This window comes from Colossoma macropomum, unplaced genomic scaffold, assembly GCF_904425465.1.
Source record: "Colossoma macropomum unplaced genomic scaffold, Colossoma_macropomum, whole genome shotgun sequence".
Taxonomy (NCBI): domain Eukaryota; kingdom Metazoa; phylum Chordata; class Actinopteri; order Characiformes; family Serrasalmidae; genus Colossoma; species Colossoma macropomum.
The window spans coordinates 6,890,652-6,905,732 of record NW_023494789.1 but is presented as its reverse complement, the minus strand read 5'-3'; the positions used below and the strand labels follow the sequence as shown (position 1 = coordinate 6,905,732).

At 42.8% G+C, this 15,081-nt stretch overlaps 1 protein-coding gene across 2 annotated transcripts in view; it reads right to left on the bottom strand.

The window, feature by feature from the left end:
• pcnt (pericentrin) overlaps positions 1-15,081 on the bottom strand; it is a 52,877-nt gene that overhangs the window by 30,039 nt on the left and 7,757 nt on the right. For both annotated transcript variants that reach the window (XM_036569891.1, XM_036569893.1), the window contains exons 6-21: positions 12,424-14,448; positions 11,133-11,321; positions 10,943-11,038; positions 10,701-10,844; positions 9,436-9,691; positions 8,976-9,055; positions 8,054-8,288; positions 7,848-7,948; positions 7,528-7,639; positions 6,707-6,953; positions 6,134-6,212; positions 5,655-5,871; positions 4,406-4,647; positions 3,755-4,200; positions 2,280-2,874; positions 1,584-1,793 (exon numbers count right to left, since the gene is read on the bottom strand). In XM_036569891.1, coding sequence (XP_036425784.1) covers positions 1,584-1,793; positions 2,280-2,874; positions 3,755-4,200; positions 4,406-4,647; positions 5,655-5,871; positions 6,134-6,212; positions 6,707-6,953; positions 7,528-7,639; positions 7,848-7,948; positions 8,054-8,288; positions 8,976-9,055; positions 9,436-9,691; positions 10,701-10,844; positions 10,943-11,038; positions 11,133-11,321; positions 12,424-14,448 — 5,274 coding nt within the window. The remainder of the gene's footprint in view (positions 1-1,583; positions 1,794-2,279; positions 2,875-3,754; positions 4,201-4,405; positions 4,648-5,654; positions 5,872-6,133; positions 6,213-6,706; positions 6,954-7,527; positions 7,640-7,847; positions 7,949-8,053; positions 8,289-8,975; positions 9,056-9,435; positions 9,692-10,700; positions 10,845-10,942; positions 11,039-11,132; positions 11,322-12,423; positions 14,449-15,081) is intronic.

Below are 15,081 nucleotides of genomic sequence, written 5' to 3'. Positions count from 1 at the left end.
CCAGGGGTCCATGGACGCAGGGAATTATAGTAAACTGAGACGCTGGTGCTGTCGTCCCGCCGCTCACACGCGATCACTCAGGTTTGTGGACGGTGGAGAGGAGGAATGCCAGATTGTTTCAGGGTGCTCCCGTGTCTGTGTGCCCTTTTGGTTCTCTCCTTTTAGTTAAGCTGCTATAGTCAGATCTGCTGGAGTCGTTAGCCACACTCTGGAAATGTTTTACATACTACTATACATACACCCATACAGAACTAAACTAACTCCATTTCCCTACCTTTCTTCCGAGAAAACGACTGCTCACCTGTCCGGCCGGACACTGCTGGATGATTGTTTGTAGAGCTCTCCGGCTACCCACTTCAGACCAGTTACCCACAACCCAGTCACCGCCACCTGCCTTGGACTGGCTGCCCACTCTACACTGAAGTCTCCTAACTACTACTACTATTACTATTAATATTAGTAGAATAATAATTTTGTACGTAGTTTGACCAGAGGAGGATGGGTCCCCCCATGTGAGCCTTGGTTCCTCCCAAGGTTTCTTCCTCAACTGAGGGAGTTTTTCCTTGCCACTGTCGCCCCTGGCTTGCTCACCTGGAGGATTTACATTTCATGTTGAAACTTTGTTCTAAACGGATTTCTGTGAAGCTGCTTTGTGACAACATCAGTTGTAAAAAGCGCTATACAAATAAATTTGATTTGATTTGTGTCAATCACTATTTCTTACAATTATCACTTTGCAAAACCTGTTTTCCCTGGATTTGTTTGATAATGTATTTCTTAATTCTACCATAACCTACTCATATGTCATAATGAATCCATGAAGACAGATTTAGCCAGTTCTCCAGATAGGTCTAAATCATAATTACAGACTTATATAAGCATAACAACACATCCAACACACCCTAGAATGACCTGAATTACTCGCACACACGTGCACACAAATGTCAACAGGTACTTATAAATCATGTGCAGTCAAGCAAAAATGTACATTTCCTACTGAAAGCAAAAAATGTAATAAAATAAATAAATAAATAAATACACTAGTAAAACAGCTTCTGAGCCATAAATGTTAACTTTACAAAGTGACAACTGCAATTGTGTGCTTACTAAGTGCATGGTGACTATATATAAACAACTTAAGGCTGCTTAAATAGCAACATAAAGGACAAAAATCCAATTAAAGTGAGACACTGTTGACTTCAACTTAAAGTACTTGCCGCTGGGTTATTTCACTTGTAATTAGGTTATCATTACCATAAGACCCATGGTGTGCTTCAATGAATGTTTGATTTCTTCCATAATTTAACCACCTGCTCCAAACACAATGACTCTTGGTGGCATTGAGCTATTTTAATTGAAGCACGTCAGAAGAGCAAAGGTAGGCTCAAAGTACCAAATCAAAAATCACACACAAACTACTTAAACATTACTACCCCACAGGCAGAATCAGCTGTTACAATGCGAGTGTCCCAGGTCAGGCTAGGAGGGGATCAGATTTATTCGCCTTGCCTCAAATATCCAATAGCCTGATACAGATACCCATCAACACAGACATGCCGTGTCTAATTTTGGCTCCTACGCACCTGTAGTTGTTGCTGGTGCTGGGCAGTCAGTGTATCCAGCTGTTGCTGTAGCTGCTCCTTCTCCATGGTGCTCAGGACTGAGATCTCCTGCAGGGCAGCGCTGTGCTGCTTTTCCAGTTCCAACACGTGCTGCTGAAGGGTTTCCAATGCAGAGCGATGATTTGCCTCCAGAGCAGCCTTCTGAGAGGAGAGGGCCACAGACAATTCCTCCTACACACAATTACAAATACACATATAAACAAGCCAGAAAGAACAACAGACAGGAGTAAACTTACCACCGATGCTATGATGCAAAATGTGGAACCAAACACAAGCCATACGAAGCTACCATTGTTCTATTCTAAAAGCAGAGGAAGGACTGAGGGACCTGTTTAAACACGGAAATGCACATCGCACAATAACAGAACAGTTAACACTCTACTGGTAAAACACAGCAGTAGTAATTATCCTTCCCTCTTTCTCCCTTGAGGATCACAGACTCTTTCCATGCAGTCGGTCATGAGAGGAGAGGCACTGGCAATTATCTAAGCAAAAAACATTCTGACTACTTTTCTTACCCATATATATAAAATTTATTGGTCCTGTTTTACTTTCACATAGCGATAACTGAGCTAGCAGCTATTATCAAATTACATTAAAGTAACATACAAAACAAAACAAAAAACTGTTCAAACCAAAAGTCTTCTCTGTGCTCACCTCATGGGCGTGTCTGAGTTGTGTTGCCATGGAACTGAACTTGTCCATGTGGACCTGAGTCAGCTCCTGCTTCAGCTTCTCCTTCGTTCTCTCCATCTCTTTGGCATGCTGTTGCTCCATCGAGGCCCGGAGTTTCTGCAGCACCTCCTCCTTCTCTTCCCGCGCTGCCTGGATCTCTTTGAGGTATGTACTCTCCAGAGTGTCCATGTTAGACAGCATCCTGGTCTCTAGCTCCTCCATTTCCTGTTTGTGGCGGGCCTTTAACTCCGCCTCCTGGGCTTCGAGCTGTGCCAGATTGGTCTCCTCAAGGACCACCTGCAGTTTATCAAGCTCTCCCCTGTGTTTCTCAGTCAACTCTGCTTCCAAGGAGTCCAGGGCTGCTTTGTGATTGGAGGAAAGACAGTTAAGCTCCTCCTGGTGTCGCAATTTGACTTCCTGGCACTCTTTCTCAAGATCCTGTAGTTTTGGGACATGCTGATCCAAGAGAGCTTTCTGGGCCTCCAGCTCCTGGTCATGTTGTTGTCTTTGCTCCCGGAGATCAGCCTCTCTCTGTTGGGTGAGTTTCTCCTCCAGCTGCCTTTGTTCTTCTTGATGCCTGCATGAACAAGCACCAAAATTAGTATTTTGAGTGGATCCAAAATGGGTTGACAATCAGCTTCTTGTTTACAGGTTTACTAACAAAACAAAATTAGTCTCTTCCGATGTATACAGTTCAGTGTTCTATAAGTACTGACCCCTTGATACTGGGGGTACATAACGTCAGAATGTCTTTATCTGCAGATGACTTTTCTTTAAAAATTAATTAATTAATTAATTAATTAATTAAATAAATAAATAAATAATCAGTCTACACTGGAGGTTTGGATTGGGCTGATTTCTATTGTAGGGGAACAAGTCTTCAGGTCCAAAAAGATCAACTTTGCTCCTCAGTAACAGAGAAGGCTTAGAGATAGCAGGAGAACAAGCAGCTTGACTGCTTAAATCTGATGTTGAAGCTTTAAGAGTGCTTTCACACAGTTCAGATGTTGGTAACAGTTTGAACAGCTTTTGGAGACACTAGCACTGCACAAAGCAGAATACTGTCAAACTAATCCTTTCAAATGTTTCTGGCCATTTCAGTTCTAGTTGCTGGCGCACAGCTGAAACTTTGTGGTCACCATGCCAATAGCAGAGACCAAAATTGGTCGAGTCAGTTCATTATCACCTGAAAAAGTTGGCAAAAATCAAACACATGAACAATAAAAGGTTACATTTCCACTGCCCAAAAACCATCTCTGGTGTGCAAGACATACTTAAGACATACTGCCCACCTCTTACTCTAATGGCTGTGTCTTAAACCACATACTACATTGCTGAATGCGGTACTATTGGTGGTACACTACTTTGATGTACTATTTTGCATGGCTGCGTATGGTTTTAGATGTAGCTACTGTCTTCCTGAAATTTCAGCTGTATGCTTCAGTCCAAACACTGACCTGCAGAGGGCCTCCTTTAGCTTAGTCTCAGTCTGCTCCTGCAACAGCGCGTTCAGTTCCTTCACTTCAGCTGCCATGGTGCTCTTGGCTGTGCGCAGCTCACTCTCATATTGAGCTTGGAGCTTCTGCTTCACTGCCACCACCTGAGGGCTCTCTTCACTTTCCAGATTAGCCTGCAGGGCCTGCAGCTTCTCTCTTTCCATAGACAGGAGCTCCTGAGCCTGGGCAAGATTCTGCTCCATCTCCGCTCTTTCCTTCTCTGCAGCTCGCTGGAGCTCCTCTCTCAAGGAGGCCAGGCGCTCCTCAGCCTCAGCTTGGAGCTGCTCCCGAAGCTGTGCTTGCTCTTTGGTGTTCTGACGTGAGAGCTCCTCATTCACACGGCTCCTCTCCTCCTGTTGCGCCTCCTGAAGACGTGTGCGCAGTTCCTCTGCAAAGTTTTTCTGCAGCTAAGAGTGAAGACAGTGTTCAGTGAAGAGAAGATTTTTAAAAACAGGAGAAAGACTGCTTGAAAGACTCCTTTGTATTGAGTCCTTCAGAAAAGCACTTTTGTCATATGACCGTTTATAAAACTCTCAATCTCTGTCCTTCATGAAAGCATTTCCTAGCAGCCTTTGGCAGTCACAAGCTTCACCAAGACCCTTTGTTACTCACCCTGTCCTCCAGCTCTCGCAGTTCCTCTGTGTTGCACTCAGTGGCTCTCTCCAGCTCATGGGTGTGCTGAAGGGTGAGCTGAGCTAGCTGTTTCTCCAGGCTCAGTATGCGTTCAGTCTCTGAGGCCAGCTGGGCTAGCCGGGCCTGGTGCTCTTGGCTCTGCACACGAGTCCTCTCCTCCACCTCAGCTTCCACCTGACGTGCCACATCTGCAGCAGACTGCAGCCGCAACTTTGTTATGTCTATGAAAGATGGAGTTGAAGGGGGGAGAAAAGGACAAAAAAGGAAATGAAGACTTGAAACAGAACATGAATTAAGATAAGAATGTATAAATAGAAGTAGTCAAAATAACTAGCAAAAAGCTATAGTGGTGAAGCTGACAAGTCATAAAAACTTATACCCCACCAGTAAGCTGTGCTCAGACTGCATGAAAATGATTCCACACTTACGTCAAACTGAATAGAGTCATAAAGCAATCTCCAATAGACCTATGTGGTTTTGCCACAATGTATGACATGCTTTTGACAACATTAACAAAATTCAGGCTTCAAGATGGCAGCTACTATCATTTTTAACCCTGTGATATGCTTTTGTCCATTTTTTTTTTATAAATCTCTTCTAAGTTTTATAGGTACAGTTAATTTAATACAGTCAAACTATCACAATTCACTACCCAAATACATAAAGGGAAACCATGCTGCAAAATAACAGCCTGGTGTGAATTCACTGTTTGATGTTAAGCAGTTGGTTCTCTTTACATGTATCCACCTATCCAGCCTTCTCATTGAGGTTCTAAGGAACGTTTCAGCTCTGAGCCAATCAGAAGAGAGTTCATTTATCTTCAGTCTCAAGGTGTTTACACACCAAATGCAAATAAACATGAAAATGCTGAATATTCAGATTTGATTTTGCATCAAAGCCATACCCAGTGGCAGCGACAGTTGCTCTTTTGGAATTTTGCAGAGTTGTTGACACCATGACAAACAGTTTGAGCTCCATCTGAGTGGCTTTTGAAGATTTGTATCCTTTTGACATTTGAGGAAAAGTTCTAGTTACTAGTTCACAGCCAACTTATCTTAGTTGATGCCGTACCAAACAAACTCAGAAAAAATCAAATGGAGCGAGTAAAAGGTCACATTTTGCTGTCTGAAAAATCGCATTTGATGTGCAAGATTATCAGCTATCAGACTCATGTCCTATATTTAAGTTCCTTCAAGTCAATTACACAGTGCCACATGGCATGTCTCACCTTTGATATGGTGGTCTGAGAGCTTAGCACGCAGCTGTTCAATCTCTAGTGCATGTTTGGTGTTCAGTTGCTCAATGTCGCTGTAGTAGCGGTCAGTGAGCTCTGTGCGAGCCTGCAGGAGCTCTTCTCTGTAGGACAGGGCCATGCTGCAGCGCAGCTGCTCCAGGTCCTGCCTGTGCTTCTCCTCCAACTGCAGACGCAATGTGTCCAGCTCCGCCTGACGCACACAAGAAAGCAATGCACTTAGGCAAGCAAACATGGGCGTTTTCTGGGTTACATGCTCTACTTCCACCATGATGTTCTGCATGACTCATGTAGCAGCTGCACTTCAACTGCTCTTGTACTTCGGCATGGTTTCATTTGTGTTATTCTATGTTTCGTTATAGAAACCAACCAAAATCAGGCCAATACTGGCCATCAACTGACAAGACCTTTGCAATGTCATGCATGTCAGAGTCAGGTTCTTTAAAGAGCACTACCTTGTGTTTCTCCAGTTGCTCAGTGATCTCAGCCAGTGCATCAGCCCTCTCCTCCTCAGCCTTCCCTTCAGAGAGGAAGCTATAAAAAAGCAAAACAATTTCTCAACAAATGAAGTCTGTGTACAGTAGTGCATGTAATATGGCATTAAAATAAGCACAAACAGCCATATTCTACTGTCTGAACTGCAGTGACAGAAGAGTTCAATAGAAAAACTAATATTTCTAGAAATCAGTTTTACATCATCTTAAAATGCATTTTAGCAAGAGTGCTCAAACTTTTTGTTTTGGGGGCCCCAGAGGGCCCACAGCCAAAGACAAAACACACAAATAAGGGTAGGTAGGTTTCAAATTAAGTTTTTAAAAATGTATTTTATAAAACTAGACTTCATTATGTTTCTTAAATACTTTGAAAATATCATTAAAATGAAAAATAAAAAATTAGTGTTACAGTATAAAAGTTGATTTCTTATTGGGTGAGGGGTTGGGGTAACCAAATGAAACGTCCTCATTTGCCAACTTTGTACTGTAGGCCATGTTTTGGGCATGTTTTAAAGAAATATCAAGTAGTCGCACCTCGCTTCCCCAGTCTTGAGGACTGACTCCTCCAGGGCTCCCTCTACAAGTCGCAGCTGCAGCAGGGCAATCTCCTCCCTGTGACTTTCCTCGCTGGAGCGCAAGCGCTGCTCGAAGTACGTGCGCAGGTTCTCCAGCTCAGCCTCGTTCTGCTCCTTCAGATCCTGACGCTGCTGTGTGAACTCCTGCTTCAACCGCTCAATGTCATCAACCCGTGATGAGCGGGCTAAAAGCTGCTCCTTCAGCTCTGAGGCATGATTGGAACAGGAAGAAGTACATTAGTGATGTTCTGGCAAAAAATTTTATAAAACGTTAAACTTTTCCCTTACCCCAAATGTAGCTTTGCACTGGAGCTACAGGGCTACATTAACCTTTCAGCTCTAATGCTAAACCTAAGACTCAAACTTCAAACACATGATCATTCTTAGCTGATAGTATTATAAAGACCATAATACTTAAACATCTTCAAGATGCATATGTATGCACAATCAGTGTAATCTGTGCACAGCAGAAGTTATTTTTACTCAACATGACAGTGCATCTAGGTGAACAGGATTATGCTCCAATTGCTCTATTTAATGAAACGTGCAGTTAGTAAGCATTCCTAAAGTACTAATAAACTCATGATATGCTCAGAACAGGATATTTTGATGGAATCATTAACCAGTCAGTCATATTGCCCACAAAAAGAATAAGGCTGAATTGTATGTATATGTGCATCTCTCATTTCTGGCTAAACCATCACAAATGAATCAATGAAGCCATTGGTATAAACTTCATAGCCAAAGCTTTAACATTCAACAAAGGGAAGGTTTACGTACCTCCCAGTTCCTGCCTGCTTGTCCTCATGCTCTCTAACTGAGACCATAAGTTGTTGATCTCCTGCTCTGAGCTGGACTTTAGTGTATCCTTCTCTGCATGCAGACGATCCACCTGAAAGAGCAGAAACAAAAATCATATGCTGACTGTAGTTGCACTTAGTATGAATGTGAGTCTTTCATTTGTTTACTCAAATTCTAAAAAGCAGCATCTTGCAATTTATGCTTTCAGATAAAAAGTACAGAAAATGCTGATGTTTAAACAGCATTACTGTTTACTTGCTTTTTTTCAGTATGTTAAGAGCAGGTAAGAGCTGCTTTACCTCTTGCTGTAGCTGTTTCGCTCTCTCTTCTAGACTTTGGACATGAGCTTGCTGTTCCTGTAGCACCACCTTGTGACTAGCAACAAGCTCTTCGACAGCACCTGAACGTAATAAGACAACTGTCTCTGAACATGATATTTGGGGGACAATGTAGGAAGTTCTAATGAACAATAAATATCTATGCAGTACAGAAGATAGACACTCACGTGCAGCAGAGTCTCGGTCAGCCCATGCTTGGCTCAGGTCTGACTCCAGATTCTTGATCTCCTGCTCTTTAGCGTGCTGAAGCTTGTCCAGCCTATCCTGCATTTCAGCCAAACTTGCTTCTGCTTTGGTAAGAGCTGCTTGAGTCTCAGTCAGCCTCTGCTGGTTCTCCTGTAAATGTTTCTGGAGTTCCAACCGCTCCTTTTCAGCCTCTTTCGACCACTGGACCTTGGCATCCTGGACAAAGATGGAAAGAAACAGTCACAGATACTTCCAGATAACCTATAATCTATAAACTACAATAACACAAACCTATAAATGAAGGATGCACAAAGACAAATTACAAAACCCACAAACATTTTCAAATGATATTCCTATTCCTCCAACAGATATTCCATGAATTGCAATTGAGGGAATTTCTTTGGGATGATGGTGGTGGAGAGTGGTCTTTAACACATTGGTTGAAATACAACATAGATGCTCAATGATGTGTTCATTAGTGGTTGAGATCTGGTGACTGTTTTTCCTTACATAATCACACTAATGCACAAGCATCACCATCACTTAACGTTTGCTTTTACCAAGTTACTTATGTCTTTCCCATTGATCTAAATGCAGATGTCCCTTTAGCTGCATTCCTGTTGAAAAACTAGAGAGCCGAGCAGTCTGTGACTGCAGCGCCTGCCATCCGTGCCCCAATAATGAAATCTCTCGCCATTTCGATCCAAAATCTAGGTCAGCTGGGCCTGCTTAGCATTTTTATACATAAACAGAGCAAGGAAGGATTTCAATTTAGTTGTATCATGCAGTCTACCTTTTTGGACGTGTCTACTCTTGTTTCTCACATCTACAGGGTTTTTCCTATTAATATGTTACCAGTCTACATCAGAAAATGATAAATCCACACAATTAAAATGACTTTACCTCTACTTTACTGGCCTGCTGCTGTTCCACTGAAGTCCGTTCTTCAGAGATACGCTTTTCCCACTCACGCTTTAGAGCATCTATCAGAGAGAAATATCATCTGATTCAGCCAACACAAAACAAAAGAGTCTGTATTCCCACCTGGTTTTCAATACACTAAGCATTTTGGATGCAAGTCAGATTCTTTATAGGAGAGAAAGGCAATTTCAATAACCATAATAAGTAAATTTCAATAACAATAATAAGTAAATGTTCGACTGCCTGAAAAATCAATCCCTCTCTAATCCATTTACTGACAGCAAGTGATCTTAGTTAAGCCTAACTAAGTTAAGCCCAACTTAAAATCTAGTAGTTTTACTAGGGAACACCAAGTAATTAGTAGTCATTAACTGTAACTGGGGATTCCATGCAAAGGAGCCATATCAATATGTTCGTCATTTTTGATGTATGCTGGACTCACTGATCTCCTCCTGGTGCTGGAGCTGAGCTTGTGTCTCTTGCTCGTGGTTCTGCTCACGGAGCCTTTCCAGCTCAAACTGCTGGCGGGCCTGGAGCATGGCACTCTCCTGGGCCAACTTCTCCCTCAGGCTGGCCTGAAGCTCGCTCAGCGCTGCCTCCTTCTCTTTTTGCAGGTTGGCCTGGGACAGCTCCAACTGGGCTGTGTGCAGGTTGGTCAGGCTCAGGCGCAGAGCCTCCAGCTCCAGAGCCTGTTGTGTCTGAATACATGAACAAAGAGAGAAGACATCAGTCATCAGTACATCACTTCCTAGTCTCTAAACTAAAGGTCACTATGTGAACCAACAGTTTGTCAAGATACATACACATCACGGGCTGCTCATCCATTTAAGCAAATTAAGTATCAATTAATAAAAAAAAGACAATAAAAAAAAAGAACAATTACAAATTTATTTCAGAATTGTAACAATTCTGGTGGGGGGTATGTGAAGATTTTTGATCTCTGTTTTATTTTCTTACTATTTTATAAAGAATATGTAGTTATGGTCATTGTATATTATGTGTGAAATGGATTCTTGTATTTATGTTATAGATAATAGCTCAAAAAGTCACACCCCTATGGTCTTCCAAATGCAGAAAGAAATCAGTTCGCAATGTGTTGCTGAAGTGGTTAGTAGGGCATCAATCCCTTTCAGCATGTAAAAATAAAATGCAATTAGTTAAACACATTTAAGTGCTTTTGAGAAATATATGCACAGTGTGCTCTGCAAGATAGCTGGCTATGGCTAGCACCAGTTAAATGTAGTAGCCGTCCCTCAATCCGGTTGTTTAGCCTTCTGGCTCAGTAGCTACTCATGACTTGAGGTAGCACAGAATCACGTATTTAATATTGGTAAAGGAGAGCTGTGTTAAGCCATGAGTAGTCTCATCTGTACCAATGCTGCTTTCCAATGCGTTGCGTTTGAAAATACAGCTATTACCACGTTGGCATGCCCCCTGCTCTAATTGTGTCCCTACCAGAATTTTGCCTTGTCTGAGGCCCCTGAATGTAGATGTGGTTTCAACAGTTCTATTTGCTTTAAACTGGCTAACATTGATATTTTCTCAACTCTCAGATGTATGTTAGCTCTGTAAATTCTGGAAATCCAGTTTATTTTGAAGATTGACCATTCTTTGCATATTTTATCCCTGCTATAATGGTTAACATCCAAATTCTCCACCAGCTGCCATTAACACTCTAGACGAGGCCTTGAGAAGCGGCATTAACACCTGTGTTTGCAACAGCTCTGCCTGATGCGCAGCCTCCATGCTGTCTCTCAGCTCCTCCATGAGCTCAGCCTTCAGCCGGTTAAGCTCCTCTCTCTGCTGAGCTGCCTGCTGCGACAGCTCTCTCTGATGTTCTCTCTCATGTACCTTCAGGGAAAAGAACACAGACATGGGGTTAGGAGGCACACAAGACGACACTGAGGAGACAAAGATGCTGCAAAGCATAAAAGAATAATGACTTGTACCTGTTTAACAAGGCTGATCTGTTTCTTCTGTTCTTCTTCCATGCTGGCCCGCAGTGAGGAGAGCTCCTTCTCCAAGCGCAGATTCCAGTCTTGCAACTGGGGGGAAAGAAAAAAAAAAAAAAACAGTAATGTTTTATTCATCCATTTAGTCCATTTAAGCAAATCACTTGCAATCAGATTATATTGTTACCTCTTTTTGATGTTTCTCCTCCAGTTTGTTCTTCTCCTCTTCATGCTCTCTCAAGCGCTCATCCAGAGACTGTCTGAGCTCCCCCAGCTCCTTCTGGAAAGTGCTCTCCTTCTCCATTAGCTCTTCCTCTGCTTTCTCTTTTGCTTCCTTCATCTGCTCCAAGTCCATATTCTTTGCTTCAAGCTGGACCTGGAGGAAAGACACAAAGGAAAAACTTGATTAATATTAGGGGTGCACTTGATTGTTGGTCACTGAAATTGGACTGAGAATATATTCAGCAGAAAGAGGAAAAAAACGGCAGGATATTAGTACGAATAATTAGGGTTTAACGAAGTGCCACAAAACCTATTTAACATATCCAAATAATTTTAAGTTTTCTTAATTAAAGAGTTCGATCCCTGGTCATGCTACAGCCACCTGTGGCCTTGAGTCCAAGAGAGCACAATGGGCCTCACTCTAAGTGAGTAGGATGGCCCCCCACATCTACCCTCATCACCCAGCGCCATGCCAGCCAGCGCAGGCATCTGTTAGCGGACATAACCATGGTTTTTGAATTGAAAGAATTAACACAATAGAGCCAAAATACACAAGTTAACTTAAATTAGAAGTAAATAAAAATAAAAGTACTTTATTCAATCTGTAAATAAAAGTAAATTAGTAAGTAAGTAATTTAATTTGTCTTGAATGACGAGCCATCTTCTGTTGTTGGGGATGCTGAATTTGACACAAAGCCTGTAATAATCTTAAGGAGCTTAAATATTTTATTTCTTGCCAGCTTTTTTGGTTTTCACCCCGACATTTCAGTTTCACTTTGGGCGCATCAGTGTTAAGAAAAGGTTTCATTTAATTCAGATTTAAGTGAATGTAAATTAAAGACAACGGCAGAATCAGCATATTTTGTAAGGTATTGTCGCTAGCACATTAGCTTGTGGCTAACGTTAGCTTGCGGCTAGGGCATTAGAACAGGGCCCTATAAAGCACACCTTTCGTTGAGTGTTAACATGTTGCTGCAGTCTGAACGGATCAGGCAAAACTCTACTGTGCTATTTCAGTGTTAAACATTTTTTTTTGTAATATTGACTGCTCTAACAAACTAAATACAAACATTAACTTCACATTTTTGGTCATGATTAAAATAGCGCTACTCAAATAAATGACTAATCACAAAGATTACAATTTGAAAAAAATCTGTAAAATATATTTCGTTTAAAAACACTTTAAAGTCTTGGGTCAGCATTTTAATATCACTCATTAAATATTACAGTGAGGGGAGAGGAAAAAATATCCAAACCTCAAAGTTCTTGAGTTCTGATTCCAGAACCTTTTCCATGCTCTGGGTCTGCTCCTCTAGGGCCTGCAGACGCTTCTCTAGAGCAGCTTTCTCCACTGCCCCCTGAGTCAAGGCCTCTTCCATATTAGTCAAGTTCTGTTTAAGGCACGTCAACTTTGCTTCCAGGTCCGTTTTATCCTTCTCCAGCTTTTGTAGATTCTCCACCTTCTCCTCTACCTCTGCCCGAAGTTGCTGGAGTTCCCTGTTGGCAGAGTCCATCTCAAGGGTCTTTTGGCCTAGCAGCACAGATGTAGCTTGGTTCTTTTCCCTTTGGTTCTCCAGCTGAGCCATGAGCTGGTCCCTTTGGGCTTGCAGGAAGGACAGCTGCCGACCAAAAAGCGCCTGCACCTCACTGCTCACAGAGTCTCCTGCTACTTTTTGTTCTTGGATATCCCTGACCAGCTGCTCCTGCTGTTTGAGCTGCAGCACCAGCTTGACTTTCTCCTCCCTTAGTTCCGTCAGAAGTTCCTCAGGCGACGAAAGGATCGAGGTCTTCTCGCTGAGGTCTGTGACGTCCAGTGTTATCCGCTCTTTCTCCTGCTGGCTCTGTAAGGAGCTGAGCTTGTTCTTTAAGTTGTCCTGCTCGTGGGTTTTTTGGCTGATAATTTCTTCACATTGAAGTCTCTTCTCTCGTTCCATCTCCAGCTCCCACTTCGCTTCCTCAAGCTCCTCTGAAGCTTTGCTCCAACGTTCTCGCGCTTCGTCCAATTCCTCAGCTGAACGTCTGACCTCTTCTTGAAGAACCTCTAGCTGTTTCTCCTTTTCCTCCAACTGGTCAGTCAAGTCCGTGCACTGCTGGATCAGAAGCTCCTTGCCTAAATCCATACCATCCACACTTTCATCCAGACCCTTCGAAGTAGAGCTGAAGCTCTGCCACTGAGCTTGTGTGAAAGACATCCCACCCAGGTCAGGTGGCTCATCCTCTGCTTGGTCTGGCTGTACTGACAAGGCTGGGTCAGTGAGCTCAGCAGAATCACAGTGGGCAGAAAACCTTGACTCCAACACAACCTCACTCTCCAACTCAAACTTCGAAGCTTCAGAGTTCTCCAAGAGGCTGTGCTCTTCTAGACTTTGTTCCACCCATGAGCTTTCATGCTGCACAGCCATTGCCAAGTATCTTTCCATCAAGTCATTCTGATCTTCGGTAATGGAGGCATCCAAACTAGGCTCAGTTCTAGCAGCACTCTGACTAACTGTCTCCTGGTTTTGCTGTTCTCTGGAGGCTCTGACCCAGTTCAGCCTGGCATCAAGCTCCTCAGAGACAGCATGTTGGGCAACCGAGTGGTTATGCTGTCGGGCTCTGTCAAGCAGCTCTTGAATACGCCTGACCTCCTCCAAATGCTCCTCCCGCAGGCGCTTGAGTGCAGCTTCATGGGCTTCGGCTAACTGGGCTACATTCATCCCTCTCTCTTCTTCCAGAGTCTGGAGCCTCAGTTCATAGTTGGCAATTTCAGATTCATGTCTGGAAAGCAGGTGCTCGCCCTTTTCCTCTTCCTCTTGAAGCCTGCTCTGAAGCTGTTGGAGCAGCCCGTCCAGACGAGCCACGTCCTGGTTGAGTTCTTCTTTCTCAGCCTTGTATTGCTGTGCCTCCCTGGCCTGTGCCTCTGCTTTTTGAAGCTCTGCCTGAACCTCTCTTAACCGAGCCTCCACATCAAGCTTCTCACTCTCCGAATTATCCAACGCCTTCTGCAGGCTGTCGGCACGATCCTGCACTCGCTTGGAGTTCTGCCGCTCTTCATCCAGCTCAGTTCTCAGTTTATGAAGCAAAGCATCAGCGTCTGAGTTGAGGCTGCTTTCTGGGCTCTTATCGGTCCTTGACATTAGTTCACTGTGGTGGAGCGAGTTTGCCTTGACTTGCTCCATGTCATTTAACGTGAAGGCACTCTGGAGCTGACTGAGGGAATCCTCCATGGCACCCAGTTTCTGTTGCAGAGCTGTGATTTCTGCTTCCTTCTGAGCCAAAAGGCACTGTTGATCTCTAGTCACCTATAATATACAGACAAAAACCTCAGAGTCAATACTCTTGAACATCAGAATTGAAAAACAAGCATTTGACAGCTTACTTTTTTGCTTGTATTTTAGCCCACTGTTTATTTTACAGCACTGGACTGAATCTGAGCTTACATCTAATGTCAATTTAATATTAGGTAAAAGTTGGATTCTTGACACTGATACAGGAGCACCTAAAATCTACAGACAATCGAACAAGACTACAATCGCTAAGAAACATCAGTAATTACTTTACCCCTTTTCCCTGTGTAAAACGAATACATCCAAATAGTACTTTAGTATGGGTTTCATTTTGAAATATATCATAAACCACTTTCATAAGTTCTCTTTCTTTGCATGGTAAGTTGTTGGGAATGGGCTTTATACATACAAGAAATATCAAAACTGTACTATGACTAAAACCAACTTTATTATGCATCAGCTGATATTTTCAAAAGTTTATATCCTATGTTGTTACAAATGGATATAAAGCATCTTGGAATGAAACTTTTGAATGTTTTAAAAGTACATAAAATTGTGGTCTTCTACGACAGAGGTAATTTAATTAAAACTTCAAATACACTGTCCAAAGGAAGGGAGAAGGTGATTGTGGTGGTTCGCAATGGGGGC